The 27,324-nt window shown below is 38.5% G+C and overlaps 1 protein-coding gene across 1 annotated transcript; it reads right to left on the reverse strand.

Moving 5' to 3' along the window:
- Positions 1-735: 735 nt before the first annotated feature.
- On the reverse strand, positions 736-25,346 carry LOC117291112 (ras-related and estrogen-regulated growth inhibitor-like). Its single transcript, XM_033772643.1, has 5 exons — positions 24,287-25,346; positions 7,668-7,724; positions 6,900-6,973; positions 5,531-5,735; positions 736-1,630 (listed from the first exon to the last, which is right to left on the reverse strand). Exons 1-5 carry the CDS (start codon positions 24,381-24,383, stop codon positions 1,443-1,445), a joined length of 621 nt encoding a protein of 206 aa, XP_033628534.1. The 5' UTR covers positions 24,384-25,346; the 3' UTR covers positions 736-1,442.
- Positions 25,347-27,324: the final 1,978 nt, after the last annotated feature.

The following is a 27,324-nucleotide window of genomic DNA, read 5'->3' on the forward strand; positions in this document are numbered from 1 at the left end:
TGGGTGAGTTCAGTATATTTTCATAAGATAAGCACAACAAAATATGGGAACCTTTCCGCATCTAGCCCCACTTGTGTGTCCAAGGATTCAGCTAGCCTTTGCCACAAAAGTGGGGCTATTCCGCATCCTGCCACCACCTTTTTACTTATTTTTACAAAAAAGAATATCTCTTTTTGAGTAAACTAAACATGATTGTCTATACTATTTATTTCAAAACAAATCAAAAAGTGGTTCCAGAACACGGGAACTTTCGAAAATAATATGTAGAAAACGTTACAAAAGCATGATTCAAATAATGAGAGATAAATATTTATTTCATACAATTGAGAACTAACTTAAAGGATGACGGGCCATTTGAAAACAGGCGACTGTCAGTCAACCGACCCACTTGCAGTTGTTATGCAATAATGGGGGTGCCCTAGTAGTAGGGGTTCATGATTGTCAGTCAAATAATTTTTTATTTAAAAAATATCTTCAAAAGCAAAACATCTGCAGAACACTGTTTGCAATTACTCAAATTTATTGTTAGCATAAAAACTTGCTTTGTAACGAGCAATGGAGAGCTGTTGATAGCATAAAACAATATAAGTCGAGAAACGGCTCCCTCGCTGAAGTAATGTAGTTTTCTTAAAGAAAGGGGTTATTTCTCACTCAAATATTAAAATACTTCAGGCTTGAAGCCTTTTTAGGCATGTGAAAGCACACACAATGTGTCCAACAAGGTTAGGTGTTTTTTTTCTTCCATTATATTCTCTTGCAACTTCGATCACCAACCTAAATTTTCCCAGATTTTTTATTTTATGCATATGTCGGATAACACTAATTGAGAATAGTGGTCTGTGATTACCAAAGGTGTCCAGTCACTTTAATGACTTTTTAAACTGTTCCGCTGTTGGCGCAATGCCACCTGTAATGTTCATTGTCCAGGTTGATAAAGGCCTTTATGTTTCATAAAGCATCGGGGTCACACCCATTATTGGGACATGCAGCAAATGACTGTTTTGCCATAAATAAATAAAAAGTGTATGTATAACCGCTTTATAACTACACATACCATGGAGCTCCATATACGCACCGCATGGCGCATTCGGACGTATTTGGCACTATGGTCATTATACGCTGTCCACGGTTCTTCTCCAAAACTCTCACAAAATGTGAAGAACAAATCTGTTTATCATCCTGCTAAATAAATTCTGAAGGAAATACATATCCTGTCAATCGTGGAGTTTTGCTAACAAATTATAGTGCTAGGAGAGTTCACGCTAAACCATAATGCTAAGTTGGCAAGTCCATAATATAATATACCTATCTGTACATTGTACAAATTGTTCCCTTCGCGGTTCGACATGCACAGTTTCTGTGGATTTTCACTCCTCATTTTTGTTTTGCAAAGAGCTCCTTGACCATTGTCCTTCACAATTCTCAAACACCATCTTACTTCCTTATAACGTCATAGTCTTTTTGTCCCGAGTGTGACCGAACATCCTGCCGAAGAGAGTCGATCGGGAGCCGAACTTATACATTCGGATCTCTCGGTAAAGTTCGTGGAAGACGTCGGCAATCTTATCGTAGCTCTCCGAGGCTGATAGCTCGGCAAAAGAGCACCCTATTTCCTTTGATAATCGTTCACCTGTCAGCGGGATAGAAAATGAGACAATATATTGTGACTGAATAATTCTGTAAATACTCAAAGTAGAACATAGCAATCACCATCTTTGATCGTTAGTAAACACACATTAGAAGCAATATACATGTGTACATGTAGACCGAGGCCTTGGTCCAATACGTCACTAAATTAAAGGGATAACCCGCGCTTTTCTTCTTGAATACATTAATCTGTACACGACTGTCGATTACCAATAATAGACTTGTAGGCTTTATTACTCAGCTATCGGCGATATGGAACGCTGCCCATGGAAGCGAGGCTGGGTATGCAAAGTACTTGGAACCAAGACTGTTATAGACCGTCACATGTTCCTGACGTTTTAGCTTCCAGCCTCGTTTCTGATTTTAAATGGACACACAAAGATGGTCGAACAATGCCGTAAGACCAGCCGTATTTTAAAGGATCCCCTAAAAGAACAAAATCACGCAAACTAATTTGACTATTATCCTTGTTTATTTTGTGTTCAGTAATTAATTGGTCATAAGTGTGAAGTTTCCTTAATGTGTGTGTTGTTGAAATTTGACCCGAAAAAAAACCTAGGCGTGAACACCCCCACACCTTTCGATTTTTGAAGTAGTGTATTATTATTATTATTATTATTATTGGTTTATTAAAAATCAAACGTTGCAGCCAAAAGGCTGAGTTGTGTTTAGGTTTACAATATAAAAATACATTAAAACATCAAAAACCAGCAAATATACAATACGAGATTATAAAAATAGAGTAGATGTGAATATACAATTTAAAAACTGTAAATATATACATTACAAATATTTACACAATGAAAAAGAAGAAAATGTCGGAGCAAGGGCCGCTGCGTGTCATCGCGCCGGTCCAAGCAACTTAGTCTTGTATGTTTTCATCAGTAATATTATTTATTATCGAAGACACTAATGAAGGCTAGCGGTATTTTTCTTGCATCAAAATGTTTGTCAGTTTGGATGTATTTGTGGAGCCGGTCACATTTCGTAATACAGACGTGTCAAGAAGTGTATTCCGATTGTGCAGTGGAAAACCTCATTGTCGACTTAGCCGCCTGAAGGGAGATAATTTTAGATAATGGTGAGCTCTGTGGGTTTTGAGTAGCTTTGTTTACCTTTAATCTAGGGTTACGCACAAAGATGCTTGGACCGGAAGACTTTATGAATTCTGACTGTTGGGGAACCCGCTTCTGGCACAGTTTCCCATAATCCAGAAAATTATAAATGAATTGATGGTATCCGACTGCTGTTTTATGGTTGAGGATTTATTGTCTTGAATGTGAGAAGATGTAGGAAGAAACTCAACATGTATTGTAAACCATGACCACAATCATGTGTAAATCTCTGTTGTGGCAGTGTTGGACCTGAAAAGACGTTTCGAACAGTACACTCTGCTCGTCTTCAGGGAGAAACTGAAGTGAGGAGGTGTGTTGAACTTGAAGGGCGCTGTCTGCCCATGTAGGAGACAGTTTGAGGTTCATGATGAACCATGGCATGGTTGGCTTGTGCGTAAAGCGCTCGCATCTCACCAAGGTGACCCGGGTTCGATTCCCTGTCAGGGTCATTATGTGAGTTGAGTTGTGCGTTGGTTCACTGCTGTGCCACGAGGGTTTTCCTGACCATCAAACACTTTCGATCTCGGCTGTGCTCCGTGGTCATAATGGGTTGATGTGGCTGGCAACCCTAAGGCGCCCTTGCATGCCTGCTTCGCGAACATGTTGTAGCCGCGTCCTTCGCAACCTCTTAGCTGCGAGTAAGGATGATTAGCCCCCCCCCCCAAATAGTTATTATTATCATTATTATTATTATTAAAAACTGCCCGCCCCAAAAAATACCGGGGAAAATGCAATACATAATGCGGTCATAAGATGGATTGCCCTAGAACCATTCTATTTGGATGTGCTCGTTCTGATCAAGATTTTGCACAGCCTCGCTACCATGGGCAACGCGCCGTATCGATACCTCTCGATGATCGAGCAAGGCATGCTGGGGAAAAATGGCGCGGTGAGATCGATAACCCCTGGGAACGAGGTTGTATTTTGCATGATTGTGATTTTGTTTGTGTGAGAAAAACCATAAACAATAGTTATCAAATTAAACTGGTCTTTAAAAAGGGACGCATTATGGTGTGAAATCCTACACGAAACAGCCGTTTGTAAAATGCCATCTTTGTTCACCCTATCCGGCGTCTCCACAACGATACAATAATGTTCGTATACATAAAATGCCACTTCGACGAATAGCGGGCTAAATATAGTTTCCTGGGCTGTGAAAGAAGGGCTAATTTTGGATTCTCCCCGTCAGTTTCTATTTCAGTTTCGCACGAAGTGGCTATTGTGGTAATTCTCTCATCCCCTTCAGGAATACACCGAGAATTGTTTAACCTCTTTTTTTATCAACATGTATTTATTTCATGAAAGAAGTTCATCAGGCTGGTAAATTAATATCAAGGCTGTATTTGGCTGTGTTTCTTAGAAAATACATTCAATAAGTATCTTTTTATTTGTTCTGTATTTTGTTTAATATGGAGACATTGTCTGTGTCATATTTTGATATTCTATGTTTATCAACTAGAGTTGATATGTGTTAGGGTTATATGTACATGTAAATTTGAGAGCGCAGATCCCCTCTACCCCCCCCCCCCCCCATCCGCATTCAGTTGAAAGACAAAAATAAACGTCCAGATGTCGAGGGCACCGAAATGTCATATAGTCTGCTTACGTTTGTTTTCCTGCAGCAATATTATTTTAACTTTTTATTTTATAAACTTGACACCAATCCATTCTGATTACCATGAAGCAGCTTCAATATTTATCTCTTAAAACAATATCTGAGTGAAGTGATGAATCGATCCACTCAGTGATATGTATGTTTGTTTTATTGTCTTGCATGCTCTCCTCACCCACACGCCTTTCCTTCCACACACGGGGGAATTGCTTTTAAAATGTTATTATTTTTGAATACCACTATCTGCAATCGCCAACGGTTAACAGAAACAGCAAGATAGCTGAGCGAACAATCTTATTTTAACGGGACTGCTAATTCAAAGTTAAGTTATCATTTAATTGTGATTTTGATATTTTCACACTTGTGAAGGTTTTTTTCGTAATTATTTTTCATCAAAAGATCAGCTCCAACATCAAGGTTTATAAAAAAAAAAAAAAAAAAAAAAAAAAAAATAGCCACACTACTACCGTTTGCGGCGTGCGTCATATTTTGTGACAATACTTTGACGTCATAAGGTCTTGACCCGAAATCTGTGTCAAAATGACACAGAAGTTGGTCAAACTAACGCAGAATCTCCCTTTAAAAACTAGTTCTTGTGTCAGCCTCATGCCTCATCTGGAACTGGGTATGGCCCCCTTTGATCCCCTTAGACATTAGACAAAATAATACATTTTTCAAACAGTATTTTCTGCTTAACAGCTTTAAGAATATGGGCCCTGATGAGCAATGTTGGCTCGGGACGGACCGACTTGACTTTGAGCATTAAAGGAACACGTTGCCTTGGATCGGTCGAGTTGGTCTATAAAAAGCGTCTGTAACCCTTTTTTATAAAAAGCATGTGGTTAGAAAGATGTTTTAAAAGTAGAAGACAATGATCCACACAAGTTTGCCTCGAAGTTGCGTGGTTTTCCTTTTACTGTGCGAACTAACACGGTCGGTTATTTATGTCAGTCAAAAACATAAATGGCCGACCGTGTAAGTCGACGAGGTAAAAGGAAAACCGTGCAATTTTGAGGCATGTTTGTGTGGATCATTGTATTCTACTTTTACAACATCTTTATACCCATATGCATTTTATATTAAAAAAAAACCGGTTACAAACGCTTTTCAAAGACCAAATCGACCGATCCAAGGCAACGTGTTCCTTTAATTTTACCTTCAATTGTATCCACTTTCCGTAGATGTAGTAAGTCAGCCTTATTGGCTACTACAGTGAATGCTACGGGTACAGACTTGGTGGTCCGACTCTCTTCTATGACGAGTCGTGCCTGTCGTATTGCTTCAACACTGCCCATGTCAGTTATTGAATAGACGAGTAAGAGACCATCTGCCCATTGGATGATGTCATCCGTTAATACACCCTGTTTGATCAGAGAAAAAAATACACAAACTAAAAGTCACCTGGAAGTGGTATTTTTTCAAAATAAAGCTTTTGTCACTAATATATGTGTTTTGATGAGTGGAATGTGAATAAACAGTTAACTAAGGTTTTAAACACTTAGTTCTTATGTTAGTTACAAATTTAAGAGTAGACCCCGACCCGAGAGGGCGCTGTTCGTGACGTCAATCGAGGCAGACTTTACCTGTAATGCATAGAGTAAACACAATTGCAAAGTTCATGTACGGACCAAGTCGTGAGTTTGTACGTTTGAAGCAATTTTGAAGCATTTTTACTGGCATTTGAAAGCACACAAAATGTGCAACAACCAAAGTGTTTTTTGTTTTGTCTTTGTTCTCGTGTAACTTTGATGCTGATTTAGTCCACCTTTTTACAGATTATGTTGGGATACACCAAGTTTAAATACTGGTCTTTGACAATGGTGTCCAGTGGCTTGAAAATTAACTTAAAATTCAACCTCGTGAATGTTAAGCCAAATTCTTGCCAGAAGAGGTGCTTTTCAAATACAATGATTATATCCGCAAAATTATTTGAAAGGCTCTCGAAATTTTACAACTTCCGCACGTTATGTTTGGCATACTACCATTTCACAGCGTGTATAGACTTGGATTTCATCAAACTGTAAACAGGATTTTATCAGCTACTGCCACGTTGGTAACATTAATGTTAAGAGGCATTTTCCGTTACCCGAAACTTAAGCTAGCGTTTAAAGGCAGTTGGCACTATCGGTATTGCTCAAAATATTTTTTAGCATAAAACTTACTTGGTAACGAGTAATTGTGAGTATAAGACATTGTGAGGAAACGGCTCCCTCTGAAGTGATAGTTTTCGAGCAAAAAAGTAATTTTCCACGAGCTTGATTTCGAGAGCTCAGAATTAGATTTTGAGGTCTCGAAATCAAGCATCTGAAAGCACACAGCGTGTCCAGTGTCTTTAAAGGATCCGGCACCCGCATGGATTAAAAAGAGTATTGCTATTGGTGCTGTCTGACTTGTAAAATCCAAAAGTGTACATTTAAACTACACTAAGTCCATGCACATCTTTAAACCAACTTAAAGATTATAATAGTCGGGCAGAGATTTGGGTTATAGGGTGATCAGTAACAGACAAACCAAATAAGAGATACCTCACTTCCCGTATCCAATATTTCCATCAGTACAATGTCACCATCTATCTTACACTGGTGGTGGTACTTGGTTTCTGGGGATAAAACAAAATACAATGTTGACCAAATTAAATCTGCCATTTCATGTTTATCTACGGAGCTTTTAAAGGGACATGCATGAAAAAAACTTTGTTTCGCACGCAGTTTTTTTTTGTTTCGTTCGCACGCAGATTTTTTTTCGTCCGCACGCAGATTTTTTTCGTTCGCGCGCAGATTTGTTTCGTTCGCACGCAGATTGTTTTCGTTCGCACGCAGATTTTTTTCGAACGCACGCAGATTTTTTTCGTTCACACGTAGATTTTTTGCGTTCACACGCAGATGTTTTGTTTCAAAGTTTTTTTTTCACGTATGTCCCTTTAAAAGCTCCGTATTTATCCGTGATACACTTGATCCACTAATACCCTGGGGACGTGAATTGGACGATTCAAGGGGTTAGCACAGTGGTATCTTCCCCACCACTGGGACCCCGGTTCTAATCACGCCGGGAGAATGTGTTGAGCTTGATGCCTTTGCCCAAGGATAAATAAGTTTACAACCTAAAATAGACTGTTCAAAATGGGCGTCGTGAAAAATTCTTTACATTTGTAAAATTTCGGATCCATATGCAACAATTTCGCATCCATGATAGCTAAAAATTTAGCAAGGGACCCTTGTTAACTTGCTCTCGTGTGAAAAGGGCTTTTGTGGTCAAAAGGCAAGATGTGGGGGATATAGTTCTCAGTAGCTTACCTGGTTCATGGCCATATTCACCAATGAACCTCTTGGTCAGGAATCGAACTGTGACAGCTGCAGGAAGAGAACGAAGGAGAAAACAAAATGGAAAGAAAAAATTGAAATAACGGAAACGAAATCAATTGATTATCTTTATTAATCAATTCAATTTGGTTTCATTTAAAGACATTGGACACTATTGGTAGTCAAAGACCAGTCTTCCCACTTGGTGTATCTCAACATTTAATGCATAAAATAACAAACCTGTGAAAATTTGAACTCAATTGGTCGTCGAAGTTGCGAGATAATAACGGAAACTTTGTCACACGAAGTTGTGTGCTTTCAGATGCTTGATTTCGGGACCTCAAATTCTAAATTTGAGGTATCGAAATCGAAATCGTGGAAAAATTACTTCTATCTCAGAAACCACTTCCCATTACTCGTTACCAAGTAAGGTTTTATGCAAATCATAATTTTGAGTAATTACCAATAGTGTCCACTACCTTTAACTTACAATGGAATAATTATGCCAATATCATCTTTAAGGGACTTTGGTCGATTTATTTAGGATAGTTAAGAAATGATGGATTATAATAATATCCGTATTATATTACGCTGTTTATAATAACCTAATAATCTTTGGTTGACAGTAATTGCACTGGGGAAACAGCGCGTGTCCAAACTAGGGCACGCAATGACCACGTGAACTTATTAAACGATGAACTTTGACGATATTATTAGTCACACAGACATGACTGATACGCATTGCTTGCGTTGCCCGTCTAAGGTACTGGACACCTTTGGTAATTGTCAAAGACCAGTGTTCCCACTTGGTGTATCCCAACATAGGCATAAAATAAAAAACCTGTGAAAATGACTCAGTTGGTCATCGAAGTTGCAAGAGGATAATGAAAGAAAAAACTGCCTTGTTGCACAAAATTGTGTGATTTAAGATGCCTCAAAAGGCTTCAGGCCTATACAGTCTTTACATTTTTTAGTGAGAAATTACCTCTTTCTCAAAAACTATACGTTACTTCAGAGGGAGCCGTTTCTCAAAATGTCTTTTATCAACAGCTCTCGTTTGATGTTGGAATCACCATACAAAATGTACACTGCTTAAAAATTGATAAACGGAGCCCAAGTCAGAGGCTAGAACCACATAACAAATCAGAGGTTTGGAAAATGCCAAAGGAGTCAATGTGACAAAGTAACAGTAGGTACAACAAAAGTTGTGCGTTCCATGCGATTTTTGTTTGTTTTTAATTTGCTGTGTTTCCATGCCAAAGTTTTGTTCCATACACAATGTATATGGTCTGTGTCAAATCTTAGATATTAGGTCTAAACTTCATTATTATGCAAAATACAGCTGGATCGAGAGTGAATTATAGGTTTGTCAGCTTGCGATCAGCTTCTGACAACACAAGTCTAACCGAACCCTCAACCATCAGAACACTCTCATCTGCTCACAACCGGACTTTCTCCTTTATTGCTCCGCGATTATGTTTTAACAACCTCCCAGCCACGCATCAGAAATTGTAACTCTTTGACATTGTTCAAAAAATCTCTCAAAACTCACTTATACCAGATGTAGTTTGTTGTATTTATATAGTTTCATTGGTTTTGCTCTTTTCAGCGCTTTGATCTTGATGTAAAGACGCTTTATAAATATTTAGTTGTATGTATGTATGTATGTATGTATTAGCTACATTCAAAAAGTTGTCCCCACTATGTTTTTAAAATTTTAAAACTTCATGGAATGTTGTTCCATCACTCCAACAGAACAGTCAATTATAACAGCACAAGCTGTGAAAATATTATCACGTATGTAGTTCGTGTCACTTTGAAGTGGTTCGCGAGATGGTTACATTATCATTACATCTAGCCTGTATCTTTATTTGGGTATCCTCAAGGAGGCAGATAACGAACTGCACTTTCCCAGCTGTCTTGGGGTTGTCAGGTCACTCTTTAGATGATGAGATATGACCAACATGCTCGAGACTTTGGCGAACATTAAAATGCCCGCGTGCGTAACAATTGAGTGATTTTTAACATAACTAATGATTGATGTATTTAAAGGCACTAAGACATCTTTGGTAATAATTTTCAAAGATAATTATTCTCACTTGGTGTATCCCATGCATCACAAATCTGTGCATCTAAGTTGCAAAGAATAATGAAAGAAAACACCCTTGCTGCACAAATTGGTGTGCTTGCAGATGCCTATGTGGAAAGGCTACAGGCCTGAAGTATTTTAATATTCGAGTAAGAAATTACCTCTTTCTCAACAACTAAGTCACTTCAGAGGGAGCTGTTTCTCACAATGTTTTATATATCAACAGCTCTCCATTGTTACGAAGTAAGTTTTTATGCTATCAAATTGTTTTGAGTAATTACCAATAGTGTCCAGTGCCTTTAACTCGCTCCCGGAAACGGTTGGTGTGAGTTAATATTATGAAATTACTAAAGCTCATTCGGCGAGGGTTATTTTTGGGTGTCATTTTATAGACTTGTGTAAACATGGACATTCGATGTGCGCATTGGAGATAATGTTTTTTTACAGGCACAAAATCATTATGTAGTAAGAGAATCTTTAAAGGCAGTGGACACCATTGGTAAATGTCAAAGACTAGTCTTCACAGTTGTTGTATCTCAACATATGCATAAAATAACAAACCTGTGAAAATTTGAGCTAAATCGGTCTTCGAACTTGCGAGATAATAATGAAAGAAAAAACACCCTTGTCACACGAAGTTGTGTGCGTTTAGATGGTTGATTTCGAGACCTCAAGTTCTAAACCTGAGGTCTCGAAATCAAATTCGTGGAAATTACTTCTTTCTCGAAAACTACGTCACTTCAGAGGGAGCCGTTTCTCACAATGTTTTATACCACCAACCTCTCCCCATTACTCGTTAGCGAGTAAGGTTTCATGCTAATAATTATTTTGAGTAATTACCAATAGTGTCCACTGTCTTTAATATTGGTCTGTGACGCGATGTCAAGCGTGGGTATCTGTGTAGAATATTACTCTGTATGAACACCCGCCTTCTTGCAGCCCCATTACCTTGTGTAACAACATTAAAGTCACTGGACACTAATGGTAATTGTACTCAAAATAATTGATAGCATATAGAAACTTACTTTGTAACGAACAACGGAGAGATGTTGATAGTATAACACAGAAACGGCTCCCTCTGAAGTTATAGGGTAGTTTTTGAGTAAGATTGGAGGTAATTTCTTACTCAAATATTAAAAGGCTTCAGGCCTGAAGTCTTTTAATATTTTTTAGGCATCTGAAAGCACACACATATGTGCAGCAATTACTGTTTTTCTTTCATTATTCTCTTGCAACTTCGATGACCAATTGAGTAAATTTTCACCGTTGGGATACACCAAGAGTTTAATACTGGTCTTTACCAAATGTGTCCTGTGCCTTTAAGCATCAAACTTGCAACCACATTATTTGTTTTAAATACGTTATACCGTCTACCACAAATCCCAAAATAGACTGGTGCCTCCTTACTAATGTGGCTATTTATACTGGTTGACATGAGAAGGCCACAGACAAGTCATGGCTAGTGTACTCTATGGTTGAATCAATGAGAAAACAATATGTTGATGGACGAGCTTCTTTTAATAGTTCTCACTGTTGTTCAGAGCGACATACCAGCATGGTTCGGGCATTTTTCTTTAATTTGCCTCGAAGGCCGAAATACATCGTTGGATATCAAAACCGTTTTGTGCTGTAATTTTTCTTCATTAGACATTGGAGAGTCAAGGGCACCTTGACAAAGCAAACATTCCGGAGGATACCTTTTCACTTAGATGATTATTGGGCTACAAATTAAATAGTGGCTTGTCTCTTGTCAATTTGTTTATACATTTTGTGAGATTTGACCTACTTTAAAATAGTAATGATAATTTATTTAATTTCAAATGCGCTCTCTCCAAGACCAGCCTGTTCGAGGGCGCATAACAGTAAACCAATATCAGTGTAAATTTGTCTCAATAATAAGATAATGACCCTTTTTCGTCCAATGGATAAGTGAAGAGTTACAGGGCAATCGTGGCATGTCAATAACACACTGAGATAAAACTAAATTGTTGGGAAAGAAGGGCAAAACAAACCAATGTTAAAGGCAGTGGAAACTATTGGTAATTACTCAAAATAATTAGTAGCATACAACCTTTCTTGGTGACGAGTAATGGGGAGAGGTTGATGGTATAAAACATTGTGAGAAACGGCTCCCTCTGAAGTGCATAGTGTTCGAGAATAAAGTAATTTTCCACGAATTTGATTTCGAGACCTCAGACTTAGAACTTGGGGTCTCTAATTAAACCATCTAAGCGCACACAACTTTGTGTGACAAGGGTGTTTTTTTTCTTTCATTATTATCTCGCAAGTTCGATGACCGATTGAGCTCAAATTTTCACAGGTTGTTTTTTATGCTTATGTTGAGATATACCAACTGTGAAGGCTAGTCTTTGACAATTACCAATAGTGCCCATGCACTGTCTTTAACCTCTGGAAAACCTGTGGAACCAAATGCTAACATCTTGTTTGGTAATCCCTCTTTCGATAAAGCGTTTTGAGAAACATAATTTTGCCAAAAAAGATATCAGTTTCTAATACCTCAAAACAATTTGAATCTGGAAAGCGTCCTCCTAGCCTGCGTGGACATTATTCGCTCCGGATTTTCGGCGATGTCTCAAAAATGTTAACTTTTCGAAAGTTGTTTGATTGTGACAAAAAATGGTGCCGGTTTGGGGGTTTGGGTCTTATTTAATCGTTACCTTTAGACGCTGATACACTGTCAATGTAAGACAGCCTTAGATCCGTTTAATTAAAATAATAAGGTTTTACAGTGGTAAATGTAATTAACATTTTAATAACGTCCTTATTCATGAGATAAGATGAAGTCTATAGCAAGTATCAACATCAAGTCTATGAAGAGGACGTCAACCTCGTATAACCATATGGTATAACCCAGCATCATCGCGTGATCTCGTTTGATCTCCCAATCAGTCATCCCTTTTACTGGACTATTAACGTGAGATCAAGAGTCCCTAGAACCCATCCAATCAAAGGAGACTGCCGTCATTCGTCAAGATGTAAAACATGTCAAACGCACCAACCACGCTACAAACAACACCTACCCTTGTTATAAATAATTCAATAACTGTCAACACTGGGTGTAATTTCCTTTTTTTAATTGGATTTCAAGTCTGGGTATCAACCATGGTAATCCCGAAGGGTATCCTTTCTGGGTAGTCATAAATTGTGTAGTTGTTTTTTGTTTCGGAAGATGGGGCAATATTGTGACGTCAAAGGGATACCGGAACTACACAGGTAATACATCATTGGTTCTTAAGACAGGTGAAATTCTTTTTCAGACTCAAGACTTGAATAAGCACACCATATCGGCCAGTCTGTCACTCAAACAGCAACGTAAATGTTCTTCTTCTTAGTCTTCTCTTTTCTTTCTCATTTTTGCTTATTTATCTCTTTATTTCTTTATTTACTAGGGGAGAGGGGTTCTTAATAATCAATTTTCTAGATCTTCAAAGTATCTCAGCTCAATTTCTTGTTGTTTCTCATTGCTCCCATTGCATAAACTGTGGTAAAATAATAGATCTCTACATACTCAATCTTTACTTTAAGCCTAATCCTTAACCCCCCCCCCCCCCATGAGTTGTAATTGATATGTGACACTCTTAAAAAAAAAAGACAAAACTGAAGTTGAAGAAGTTGAATAATGTACCTCCTTTAAAGGAATACGTTGCATTGGATCGGACGAGTTGGTCTATAAAAAGTGTTTGAAACCGTTTGTTATGAAATGCATATGGTTAGAAAGATGTTTTAAAAGTAGAATATAATGATCCACACAAGTGTCATTTAAAATTGCACGGTTTTCGTTTTACGTCGCGAACTAACACGGTCGGCCATTTATGGGGGGGGGGGGGGGTCAAATAAAATTTGACTCGCATAAATGGCCGACCGTGTTGGTCGACGAGGTAAAACGAAAACCACGCAATTTCGAGGCATATTTGTGTAGATCATTATATTCTACTTTTACAACATCTTTCTACCCAATGCACTTTATAACAAACGGTTACAGAACGCTTTTCAAAGACCAACTCGACCGATCCAAGGCAACGTGTTCCTTTAATCTGACAACTGTGCGTCCTGAAGAAAGCAACAGAAACACATCCACGCATTTTAATCCGTCTGCATTACTTCCTTTTGATAAAAGAGACATGAATTGGACTTACATAAAATGTCACTGTGTGGGTTGAAGCCGGACACCGGATGATGTTATTTTATTTCAAACAACATAAATCAATGTTTAGTATGATAATCACTTGTTGATTTGAAAATTAGCCGAGAGGAGTAATTCAACGCCCCCGCACAATTATGGAACTTACTTTTGAACGTCGTATGTAGTTGCATTAATAATTGAGTGGCCAGTTGTGTCAACGGCGCTGAAGTCGCGTGGTACCGTCGGATTGTCGCGTGAGGCCATTGCACTGTCGCATTGTGCCTTGCATTTCCACGTGGTACCTTCTGATTGTCGCGTGGTGCCGTTGTATTGTCGCGTGGTGCCGTTGGATTGTCGCGTGGTGCCGTTGGATTGTTGCGTGGTGCCGTTGGATTGTCGCGTGGTGCCGTTGGATTGTCGCGTGGTGCCGTTGGATTGGCGCATGGCGCGGTTGGATTGGCGCGTGGTGCCGTTGGATTGTCGCAAGGTGACGTTGGGTTGTCGCAAGGTGCCGTTGGATTGTCGCATAGTGCCGTTGGATTGTCGCGTATACCGTTGGATTGTCGCGTGGTGCAGTTGGATTGTCACTGTCGCATATTTTTGTACCTTTGGATAAGGGCCGTCACACTGCTGCGTTTGCCGGTTGGTGCTGTTGCATTGCCATGTCGTGCTGTCGCATCGTCACACTGCCGTCCCATGTTGCGTGGTGCCATCGCATTGTCACATCGTGTCGCCATAATTGCTGTCACATCGCACAAGAGTCCATAGCCATTAATGCGACAACAGACGGCACGATGCGAAATGTCATGATTTTATGATGTGATGTTAAAATAATACAAAATGTAAATTACCCCGACGACCAGTGCAGTATCCCGCCAACGATGAAATGCCCTGAGACGTACAAAGTCATAAAACTAATGTGACATGATCTATTAGTCACTAATTAGTTTTGCCATAACTGCAACAACTGTTGTGTTATTCTTTCCGGGAATGTGGCAACACCGATATGATGTTAATTATCACAAGATATTGCTGGCAAGCTTTGACCATAATTTAAGAGGGTTTGTTTCACTTTTTTTTGGTCAACGATTTGTTTTATCTTTAGGTGTGTTGTCAGCATGTGTTCAAGTGTTAATTGGGTACTAATTGAACATATTTTTTATTTTGCTCGTCTTTTCACTTGGTGTATCTCAACATATGCATAAAACAACAAACCTGTACAATTTTGAAAACAATTGGTCGTCAAAGTTGCGAGATAATAATGAAAGAAAAAACACACTTGTCACACGAAGATGTGTGCTTTCAGATGCCTGATTTCGAGACCTCAAAATCTAGTTCCGAGGTCTCAAAATTAAATTCGTTGAAAATTACTTCTTTCTCGAAAAATATAACTTCAGAGGGAGCCATTTCTCACAATTTGTTATACCATCAACCTCTCCCCATTACTCGTTACCAAGTAAGGTTTTATGCTGATAATTATTTTGAGTAATTACCAATAGTGTCCATCTACCATCGACAATAATATCTGGCAGAGTTTTGTCCTGCGGACTCTTGCCCCATTTTCACCTAATTGCTGACCCCTTGTGATTTTTTGACACCCCCTCTGTTGTTGGGCTAGTCCATCTCAGAATGACCATTATAATGGTGAGGTTAACACAGGGTAAATATTAACATATCTCCGCATGTGCTGACAGCGGCCATCAAATTGTGTTTAAAAGAGAAAACCAAATAAAAATCATCGTAAACATGTTATGCTACGACAATTATTTCCGGAAATTGTAATAAGTTTCAAATTCCAATGACTCACCGCCCCTAACTTCCAGTATCATCCAAAATTTTACCAACTCGGTTCAATATTTTGTATATAAAAAATGTACAAGGCCATCAAATCCGAACCACGAATGTAGAGTTGAACCATATATTGTACAGAGAAAGGACCACGTGGGCATAAATAATACTCAATGGTTAAACTGAAGGGCGGGAAAAGTTCAGTGGCCGGGCAGACTTGATTAAATTTCTGACGCCTTGTGTCCGGTTTTAATTAATATAGCACAACATCCTGCTCATTGGAGGGTGTTATATCTAAGCCAGCAGGGGATTGTTATTTGCCTCTGGGCTCATCAAACTGTCACTCCAACGTCGTTTTATTGTCTTTATTTATACACGACGGGGGAAATGTACTTCCGCAATTGCATTTTGTCGTCGAAGACATCTATTTAAAACAAACAACATTATAACTGAAAGTTCTGCTGACGCGATGTGTATTGGCTCTGTTTACGTGTTCCTTGAGTAAAAAGGTTATTGACTTTCAGAATATAATTATTCCTTTCTAATAATCTATCCAGCACTTCGTAAGACGTACTCCTTATTTTTACCAGAAGGAAATCTTTGTTATGTTGAATTTCTTTATATACCAAAAAAAGGTCTGACTATTTCATCCCTTCGATGGCCATTTTAAATTAAGAAAAAGAAGAAACAAACTTAAAGCTGTATTTGTTTTTATTTTGAACAACTTAAATGTTTTTCTTTCTTTGTCTCATAGAATGTGTTCACTCTTTGCACTATACTGGGTCAGATTTGACACGGATCCGGGTGGCAGATCCATTATGGATCAGTCTGACCCAGAAACTGGTTGCGGGTTTTTAATGGAACCGGATCAATTCTGACATGAGAGTTGATATATAGAAAGATAGGCTTAGGCATGTGTAAAATGTAATTATTTTATCCCAAATTATCATACAAAACAAGTTTCTTTAAAGGCACGGCACCGAATACCTTTGGTAATTTGTCAAAGACCAGTATTCTCACTTGAATATATCATACAAAAATTTGCATAAAATAAAAAATCTGTGTGCTTTCAGATGCCAAAAAAACTTCGGGTCTGAAGTCTTTAATTACTTGAGTGAGAAGTTACCTCTTTCTCAAAAACCACGTTACTTCAGAGGGAACCATTTCCCACAATGTTGTATCATCAGCTGTCCATTGCTTGTTACCAAGTAAGTTATTCAAACAATTATTTTTTTAGTAATTACCAATAGTGTCCACAGTGCCTTTAAAAAGTGTATGCCTATTTTTGATGTATTACTCGAGTGTCTTTTGCGGACAGTTCCATATGAAATGTTTACGGTCCCACTGGAAATATTTAGTGCACATGCTGAGAAGGGAAGATTGCCTATAAAACATGATCTCTTATATTTCGACGGACAAATTTATTTTACTGATCGAAAAAATTCCGCGTATAATATAGGATTACTGTTTAATTCGATTCAATGTCAATAATGTAAATGGAATAAAGTGACGTATTTAGGTGTTGGTTGACTGAGAATAAAATATTTTGTTCGTGTTAGTCTGCATGTGAAATTGTGAATTAAAACAAAATGGAAGCTGTTTTCTGTATACATGCACCTGTACAAGCCTTTTTATTTCAGCATTAAAAATCCAGCGATTATGAATACAGGTGAACTATTACTTTAGCTGCACGACACATTTTTTTAGACATTCGGCAAGCTTTTTCAAAACTAAAATTGGTCTGAGATCGTTAAAATGTATCCTTTAAAGGCAATGGACACTATTGGTAATTGTCAAAGACCAGTCTTCTCACTTGCTGTATCTCAACATTTATGCATAAAATAACAAACCTGTGAAAATTTGGGCTCGATTGGTCGTCGGAGTTGCGAGATAACTATGAAAGAAAAAACACCATTGTCACACGAAGTTGTGTGCTTTTAGATGCTTGATTTCCAGACCTCAAATTCTATAGCTTGAGGTCTCGAAATCAAATTCGTGGAAAATTACTTCTTTCTCGAAAACTACGTTACTTCAGAGGGAGCCGTTTCTCACAGTGTTTTATACTATCAACCTCTCCCCATACTCGTTACCAAGTGAGGTTTTATGCTAATAATTATTTTGAGTAATTACCAATAGTGTCCAAAGGCTTTAATATCGTTGGAAAAAAGGAAGAAATAAGGAGGCGGCCTGTATAAGGAAGCGGTTGGGTGCTAAACATGTTTTATCATTTTGTTATATTCGGCCTCCTGATGTGCTGCGCCTTTGATATTACATGAACTTTCATGTTCTAGTGGGAGTTTGGTCTGAATCTGTTTTCAATTCTCCCTCCCGTCTTGAATGTGATGAAGACAACTCTCCTACCCATTGCAGTGTAGTGAACTTTCTAACATCTATACATTTGTTATTTCAATTGTGCATCATTTTCCGTGTTCACACCGATAGCATGTTGTTTGTATTACGTTATTATCTTGTGACGTCGTATCTATCTTTTGATAGTCATACCGACAGATAGTTGACGAGGTCTGGGTGAGCTATAGGCCTACCGGATGATCACAACGTTCCAACCATTATAGCAATTAAATTACCACGTCTGGCTTCCTCTTCCCCCATCTAATTCCCGATCAGATTGGTTAAAGAGTTTGTGCAAAACACAAACGTCCAAAGATTTACATTTAACTTAAAGGCACTGGACACTATTGGTAATTACTCAAAATAGTTCTTTCATAAAACCTTACTTGGTAGTGAGTAACTGATAGCTGTTGATAGTATAAAACATTGTGAGAAACAGCTTCATCTGAATTAGTTTTCAAGACTAAAATATTTGATCTTTAGCTCGAGGCCTCAGAATTAGAGTTTGAGGTCTCGAAATCAAGCATCTTAAAGCACACAACTTGTGCAACAAGTGAGAATACTGGTATTTGACAAGTACCAATAGTGTCCTGTGTCTTTAAAAGATTATGATGGTAGAAAGCTTCCTTAAAATATTACCTGCTGACATGCTGTAGTTTTTGAGAAATGAGTAAAACAATTTCACGAAAATAATTTTCGTCTCAACGAGAGACGAACATTGATTGAACAGCAGGTACAACAGATTTACGCGACTCTTCTGAAAATATCGTTCTGTGATTTCACTTTTTTCCCCTCATAAATTTAAAGAAGATATAATGAATCTGACACTTATTTTACACTCATTTACTTAAAATATTTTACAAACATCTTCATTCACAGTGAGTAGGTATTGTATACCATTTTTATAAAGGGAGACTTCCGTTTTTACTAGTCAGTTATAAAATATTCTTTGACATAGCCTTTACAGTATTAATGTGGAAAAGTTGTCAAACACTGTCTCGACTTGAAGTAGCTCATGTCATTGTATGACCGGTGAAGAATGTGTGTAGGATATCCGCCCTTCTAAATCACTAGGGAACACTTCTGAGAGACAAGTCTTTATACCGTTTAGCCGCCATAAATCTTACCACATGTTTTTTTCATCGCCCACCAAATGTAAACCGGTCAATGGAAATCGAGGCTGTATGAACTGAAAAACAGGATTAATCCTATCTCAAGTTCCTAACTTAGGATTAGTCTTAAGGTCTGCATGCGACAGCGCAGGGTTGGGACTCGTCTTAAGTCCTGAGATTAATCGTATAAGTTAGGAAGAGTTTGGTGAAATCGACGGCTGGCTCCTCTGCATGCATAAAATAATTAATGGTATAAAGGCCGTGTCCTGGCATAGAACATGTTTTAAAATGCAAAATGTTTTTAAAGGCATTGGTAACTACTCAAAATAATTATTAGTATAAAACCTTACTTGGTAACGAGTAGCCTAATGGAGAGCTGTTGATAATATAAAACATTGTGAGATACGGCTCCATCTGAAGTAACATAGCTTTTGAGAAAGAAGTTATTTTCAACGAACTTGATTTCGAGACCTGAGAATTAGATTTGGAGATCTCGAAAGTCGAAATCAAGCATCTGAAAGCCGGCTTCGTGTGACAAGGGTGTTTTTCTTTCATAGTTATCTCGCAACTTCGACAACCAATTGAGCTCAAATTTTCATAGGTTTGGTATTTATGCATATGTTGAGATACACCAAGTGTGAAGGTCTTTGACACTTACCAAAAGTGTCCAGTGTCTTTAAAACAAAAAGACGATCCGAGAAATGTTTTTGTTTCTCACAACCTCAGACAACACATGAATTGTTATTTTATTTTCACAGGTGACGAAGAATCATTGTATTTACTGTTTAGTACAATTCAATAATGTCTGTGCTTTCCCACAGATCCAGGTCGCAAAACAATTCTGGTGAAGCAACCTTTTTTGAATGATAGCCATCGCGGGAGGAAAAACACTCAATGTGTTCAAAATAAAACAAGAGTGTTGTTTGAGTGACAACGAGCACCTGTCACAGTTAAAGACAGTGGACACTATTGGTAACTGTCAAAGACCAGTCTTCTCACTTGGTGTATCTCAACTTGTGCATAAAATAACAAACCTGTGAAAATTTGAGCTCAATCGGTTGTAGAAGTTGCGAGATAATAATGAAAGAAAAAACACCCTTGTCACACGAAGTTGTGTGCTTTCTGATGCTTGATCTCGAGACCTCAAGTTCTAAACTTGAGGTCTCGAAATCAAATTCGTGGAAAATTACTTCTTTCTCGAAAACTACGTCACTTCAGAGGGAGCTGTTTCTCACAATGTTTTATACTATAAACCTCTCCCCATTACTGGTAATAAAGAAAGGTTTTGTGATGATAATTATTTTGAGTAATTACCAATAGTGTCCACTGCCTTTCAATGTAATGATCCTAAAAATGTCTAATATTTATTTTCACCGAAAGCATAAATAGACCTAACGGTCTATACGTAATCATCCTGCGAAATAGTTTAACTGAAGTGCTCTCGTTGATTAGAATTCAGTAGAAATATTAAATCTTCTTACTTTTTTTTCGTCCAACGTACTCCTCATTGAGTTAAATAATTGCTACTTTCTGGTTTGGTTTGGTTTTGGTTGGGTTTTTGATGTATCTTCTTTCGTTTTGTATTTGTTTTAGGCATTTAAAGAAAAGCCTTCTGGCTTCTGTATATTTGGTTTGCTCCGTATCAATTAAGTTATTATTGTTTTTCCTTTCATTTATATTATATATATATTTTTTTTTCTTGACCAGTTCACGTTGACACTTTGTAGCTGTTTTTGGTTTCTCAACAAGTAGGCTACATGTAATAAATAAATAATAAAAAAATCCGCGTAAAATGTACAGTGCTTTACCTGGCAGCTAGGGTAACATATAAAGTGCCGCAAGTTTCACGGTGGAAGTTTTGTAAACTACTCCTTCAAGGCACAATTTAACAAACTTCCACCATGAAATTAACGGCACTTTACCGGGCACCTTCTGTCAGGTAAGTGCCGTAAGTTTTACGGATATTTATTTTTTACAGTAATAGACACTGTATTCATCTGAAACTGTCCTAGTAAATTTGTTGTATATCTTTATTGATAAAAAAAACAAGACCCTATCTCTACTCTATAAGACCCTATATCTTTATAGGAGAAGTGATTCTGTGTTGTGTTTATTTTTTCTGTAGTATATTTTATAACATATAGTAATTTGTGGCCCTACATTTTAATTTGTTCAAGCTTTAGCTTTTGTGTCGATTGTTGTGAACTTCTAATTTTTAAGTGATTCATAATGCACTTGATAAATGCTGTTTATTATTATGATTGATTGATTGCATCTAGATTTGAACTTCACTTATAACTGGCACATCAATACTCTGTATGCTTTTGACTCGAGCTGTCCAGTTGTGGCACGAATGTAAGATATGATAAATTGATAATCCTCCGGACTACGATAGTGACCGGACCGCAATCTGAGATACCGGAGTATACTGGACGTAACCTCTCCTTAACACCGCCCTAGGGACCTGTACCCGCGTTCCTGCTCCGAAGATCGCTTCGCACGGTTGCATTCCTGATGACACGCCGGCCGGTGTTGCCCAACTTTGGTTGGAATACTTTCCGTTGAGTAGGCCTACAGTTTCGAAACTGCCAATTAATTTTCCTGACTTCGAAACTAAATTTCTGAAAATATGAAAACAATTCCCGTGCATTTCTTGTTTAAAAAACACTCTTTAAGGCAGTGGACACTAATGGTAATTGTCAAAGACTAGCCTTCACAGTTGGTGTATCTCAACATATGCATAAAATAACAAACCTGTAAAAATTTGAGCTCAATCGGTCATCGAAGTTGCGAGATAATAATGAAAGAAAAAACACCCTTGTCACACGAAGTTGTGTGCGTTTAGATGGTTGATTTCGAGACCTCAAGTTCTAAATCTGAGGTCTCGAAATCAAATTCGTGGAAAATTACTTCTTTCTCGAAAATTATGGCACTTCAGAGGGAGCCGAATAGTGACATTAGCATTTCGCACAATGCGGGCTTCTGTTCCGCACTCAGAAATCCAATTTTCCTTTTTATAGGCGATCTTTTCTTTCCCATGCTGTATTATATTCCCCATGAGGATGATGTAGGACTCATGACCATTGAGTTGTCATTCGGCAGTTGGCGGTTGACTTTGACAGGGGTACTGTGTCTTCAATTGACATGTCGCCTGCTGCCAGCTTTCCCGTTTCTCCCTGGGACACAATAGTGAGTCATGTGACCCCATCGTGACCTCCTTTAACCACTGTGCCCATATGATATCAATCTGAGAACCAAATGATCGCAGTTGAAAATGAGGCCCTTGGTAATTTTCAAAGACCAGTATTCTCACTTGGTGTATCCATGGAGGTCCATGGTGTATCCTAACATAATTATGCATAAAATAACAAACCTGTGAAAATTTAGACTTTTGTCATTGAAGTTGCGCTTTCAGGGTGCCTAGACGGGCTTCAGGCATTGTTTAAGTAAGAAATAACGTCTTTCTCAAAAACTACGTTACTTCATCAGTGGAAGACGTTTCTCACAATGTTTTTTTTATACTCTATCAACCTCTCCCCATTACTCGTCACCAAGTAAGGTTTTATGCTCACAATTATTTTGAGTAATTACCAATAGTGTCCAGTGCCTTTAATGAGGAGGATCCCAGAATTACATCCATGGCAATCTTGCATGGCATGAGAGGTGTATCAACCGCTCTCAATTGCTCGTTTACCAAGTAAGTTTATATTTTGAGTAATTACCAATAGTGCCCAGTGGCGGTGTACAAACAGACAAAATAGAAAGAAATGTTGGCAGTCTTTTAAAAGTGTCCCTTCCAGGCAAAATGGCCGAATTCATGAGAGAAAAAAAATCCATAACTAGGATAATGCAATTTTTATTCAACTATAGGGCCTATGTGAGTGTTAACCCATGCAGAGGGAAATACGTGTAAAATAAACTTGGTTGTGCTTCACAAAACAGCAGCATCTCTCAAGGCCAACTTGTTTTACTCGGCGCTTTTCACCAAATATCCCGTGTGTTGTAGTAGGCCTATATCAAGTGAGCGTCTGTCTGTGGTGAAACAAGTCGGGGTTTGTTTTATGTCAATCAGATATCTGTCCACTCAAAAAATGTAAATCTTGACGGGGCGTAATAAATGACATGTGTGTGTTGATTTATAAGGTTTGGTCAATGTTTGCATCTGTTAAAGGGACGTTTTGGCATATTATGGTTTTAAATATAAAATGTCAACAATCGGGAAAGTACTGAGTATACAGTGCTAACACACATCGGTGTATGGGTAAAAACCAAAATTAATATTCTTTACCCCGATACAATTTTAACATCTTTTATGTCAACAATTGTTGTTTGCCGGCTTTTATTGACTGTTACACAAATTCGATTATTGCGGCACCAAGTTTTGTTTTCCCTTTTTTTACGTGACATAGCTCCACATAACTTGGATAGCACCTCATGTATATTTGTATCATGCTTGTGCAATAATTTGTTGCCATTTTTAAATTGTACTTTTCCCATCTTCTTTGTGATTTTGTTTACTTTTTATGGTATTTCTTTGTTTTCTTTGGTTGTTTGCGTGTAGTTGTGCTTGTCCCTTGTCTTTCGGTTGTTGATATGTAAACAAGGGTCCCCATTTAGTGGCCCTGTGTATGTGCCTGTTCGGGGTTTCCCTATTGCACCAATGTAATTTTGTATGTACTTGTGCAATGAAGGTAATAAAATAAAATAAAATAAATCATCTTTTTCACCGTCAGACAACGTGAATTATATAGGATAGGAGTTTTGCATGTCTTCTAAATGAACAAAAAAAACGCAATGGCGTTTTGGCTTTCTAAATACTAAAATTCTAATTATCTGTATATAACCAGGCATATCAACTCAAACATGGCCACCCACGGCAAGCAAAACCTGAGCCAATTTCATCAAGTCCGTAAGTGCAAAAACTTGCTTAGCACAAAATATCGTTTGCTTAGCAACAATTATGTTACCAGCCAGAACACTATACAGTAGTCATTGCTGCAACTCCCGGTCATTTCTTGCTTAGCGAAGAAATGTGCTAAGCAGAATTGACAGCTTTGTTGAAACTTGGTCCTGCAGGGGGAACTGCGCATTTAATTGGTTACTTCAGTAGGGATTGACTTGCAGTACTTACCACTTTTCCCAACGCCATTGACACCAGTAACAGCTATTTTGACCTCTGTCTGTGACCCACTTTTCTTCCTCCTGCCGAACGGGCTAGATGTACTCATGGTATTATAGGCTCTAGCTGATGGTAGTCCGCAATAATCCAGGAGAATTTATCCCTAGTAAGTTCTGCTTTCCCTTTTGACAACTGCAGTGTGAAGCGACCTCTCAAATGAACTGTAAGAGAAGATTAAATGCGTGTTTCAACGCTAACGCTTCGTTGAGGTATTCGCCATGTGGAAATGTACTCAACCACACACCAGAAAGACAGCCCGTTATAAAATAAAAAAAAAACTAAATGTCCATTTCCTGTCAGACGTTCACGTCGGCTGAAAAACAAAGGCACTGCTTGGCACTAACCAGGGCTCACGTTTGCAGCGTATCTTCACTGGTCCTGTGACAGCACCAACCATAGAGTAAGGACACCAACCAAGAAAAACTGAGTAAATTTCGAACGCAGTAATAAAATGTACGTTGAAGAAAGATTTGAGCGAACAATATTAAGACGGTTTGTCTCCAAGCTTGTTAAACTCCAGAATTGGGGCAACGCAATTCATGATGACAACAAAAAAAACGCCGATTAAACTGTTGGTCACGAACCCTGAAGTTGGAGTGTATCTGATAAGTTGTGAACATGCTCGTTCTCCCACTGCGCTTTGGGTGGTTTATGTAGAGGAGCACTAAACCTCAACGTCTTATCTCTCCTGCAGCATAGCTGTCTGATAAAGCAATAGAGTGGATAAAGCCATCAGAAGAAGAGGAAAGCAGACCGGTCCTTATGCTGTAAATGTCATCCACGAAGTCATGACCAAACAAGTTATGATTTCCACTTTCTCCGTGACTTTATACCGGGTAGCTTATTACTTCTGCCTTAGACTATTATCCTCGAACAGCCTAGCACCACGGTGTGTCAATACGGTGATAATTTACAGCACTCAACTCCTAATGATGTTTGCGCATCATCTGACCGTATGATTCGCCTTCTTTGTGCATCATTATTTGAGAACACAACGGAAGTGTGATGAGAAATCCTGGGCTAAAAAAAGAAGCAATCTTCTATACGGCGTGTCATCTCCTTCATATTCAAATGAAGCGAAGGCGGGACAGACTTCAATTGGAGAGACAGGGAGACCACTAGCCTTCTCTTGTGCTTTACGTAGGCTTGACCCGGTTATCGTGAAGAGGGGTTTAATGTCCGTGAGAACGTGGCGTGCTTGCCTTGCTGCCAAGCGTTATTTCTCGGTTTGACGGATGTTAAACCGAATTTTATTTCTATGTCCCAGTCAAAACCATACGGAGCCCCTAAATGGACATTTAAAACAAACAAATTATCTCGTGCGCACGACATATCTCGTGCGCACGACATCTCGTACGCACAACCTATTATATCGTGCGCACGACATAATATCTCGTCTGCTTAAAGCCAGCGGACACTATTGGTAATTACTCAAAATAATTATCATCATAAAACCTTTCTTGATTACGAGTAATGGGAAGAGGTTGATTGTAAAAAACAATGTGAGAAACAGCTCCCTCTGAAATGACGTAGTTTTCGAGAAAGAAGTAATTTTCATCGAATTTGATTTCGAGACCTCAAGTTTAGAACTTGAGGTCTCGAAATCAAGCATCAGAAAGCACACAACTTCGTGTGACAAGGGTGTTTTTTCTTTCACTAATATCTCGCAACTTCGACGACCGATTGAGCTCAAATTTTCACAGGGTTGTTATTTTATGCATTTGTTGAGATACACCAACTGTGAAGACTAGTCTTTGACAATTATCAATAGTGTCCACTGTCTTTAATTTACAATTGCTGATCTGTACCATTTGGGAGTAGCCTTCGCGTTTGGAGGCCAAATGCAGTAATTTGATGTTTGCAAGTCTGCAACCACACTACTTTTCGCTGTATGTTTCGCCTTGGGATGAAACGACTTTTCTCATAATATGTCACTAAATCAGCAATTAGGGAGTGCGCCTTTTTCGATGGGAAGGTAGCCTTTTCTACTGATGGTCATTTTCAAGACATGCCCAGCCCAGTCCCTCCGGGCCAGTCGAATCGATGTTGCGCCCTCATCGGGGACCTTTACAAACAAATTACGAGTACGAGTGGAAAGTGGGAAGTATTTATCGAGTACGAGTAATTAGTACGTCAACACTGGCTGCTACTTCATAAGTATTTAAAATATGTTTATTAGTACGATGCCGCTTTTGGAAACTAATTTGATGCATCAACTCGTCAAGTCACGAAATACCAAGACACATGATGATAAAATGCCTAGTGAGGGCGCTCTTTGTGTATCTGGTGCACCCACTATTATTTAGTCTCCTTTAATTAGGGAATAACAGTGCGAGTACCCGGTCTTCACTGCGTGGTAATGACCGGGTTGGTGGCTGGCGCTGTTAACGGACCGAGCCGGAGGCGAGGTCCGTTAACAGCGCCAGCCACCAACCAAGGTCATTACCACGCAGTAAAGACCGGGTGTTATTCCCATTAATAAATACCTTTTTTAGCGAATTAAACGGCTAAAATTGTCCAAATTTTGTGACTTTTCTCTCGGCGGTACTTCTTCCAAACAAGTTCAGGGGCCATATTTGAGCTTTTGATGGTTCCCATCTCTTTCGTGCGTTAATCACATTACTGATCTTTGAGACCAGTGACTCTTTTAATATTGATCTGTTCAGCGCCTTCACTGGGGTCAAAGTAGGCAAATTTTCCACGAACTTCATTTCGAGACCTCAGAATTAGATTTTGAGGTCTCATAATCAAGCATCTGAAAGCACAAAACTTTGCGTGACAAGGGTGTTTTTTCTTCCATTCTTCGACGACCACTCACATTTTCACATGTTTGTTATGATTGTATATTGTTTAGATACACCAAATGAGAAGACTTGACAACCAATAGTGTCCAGTGTTTTTAATTGCAGAGGTGCTGTATTTTCTGTTTGAGAAATTGGTAAAAACAATTGTCGCGAAAGAATGTTTTACATGCCAGAATAATTTTCGAG

The sequence above is a fragment of the Asterias rubens genome, chromosome 6 (genome assembly GCF_902459465.1).
Source record: "Asterias rubens chromosome 6, eAstRub1.3, whole genome shotgun sequence".
Classification (NCBI taxonomy): domain Eukaryota; kingdom Metazoa; phylum Echinodermata; class Asteroidea; order Forcipulatida; family Asteriidae; genus Asterias; species Asterias rubens.

What these genes read in the sequence shown, in the direction of transcription:
- LOC117291112 (XM_033772643.1), bottom strand. Translation starts at nt 24,383, where the DNA reads ATGAGTACATCTAGCCCGTTCGGCAGGAGGAAGAAAAGTGGGTCACAG. An exon ending in CAATGGCGTTGGGAAAAGTG is followed by an intron (nt 7,725 to 24,286) that starts GTAAGTACTGCA and finishes CTCTTCCTGCAG; the next exon opens with CTGTCACAGTTCGATTCCTG. An exon ending in GAAAGTGGATACAATTGAAG is followed by an intron (nt 1,631 to 5,530) that starts GTAAAATTAAAG and finishes TCCCGCTGACAG; the next exon opens with GTGAACGATTATCAAAGGAA.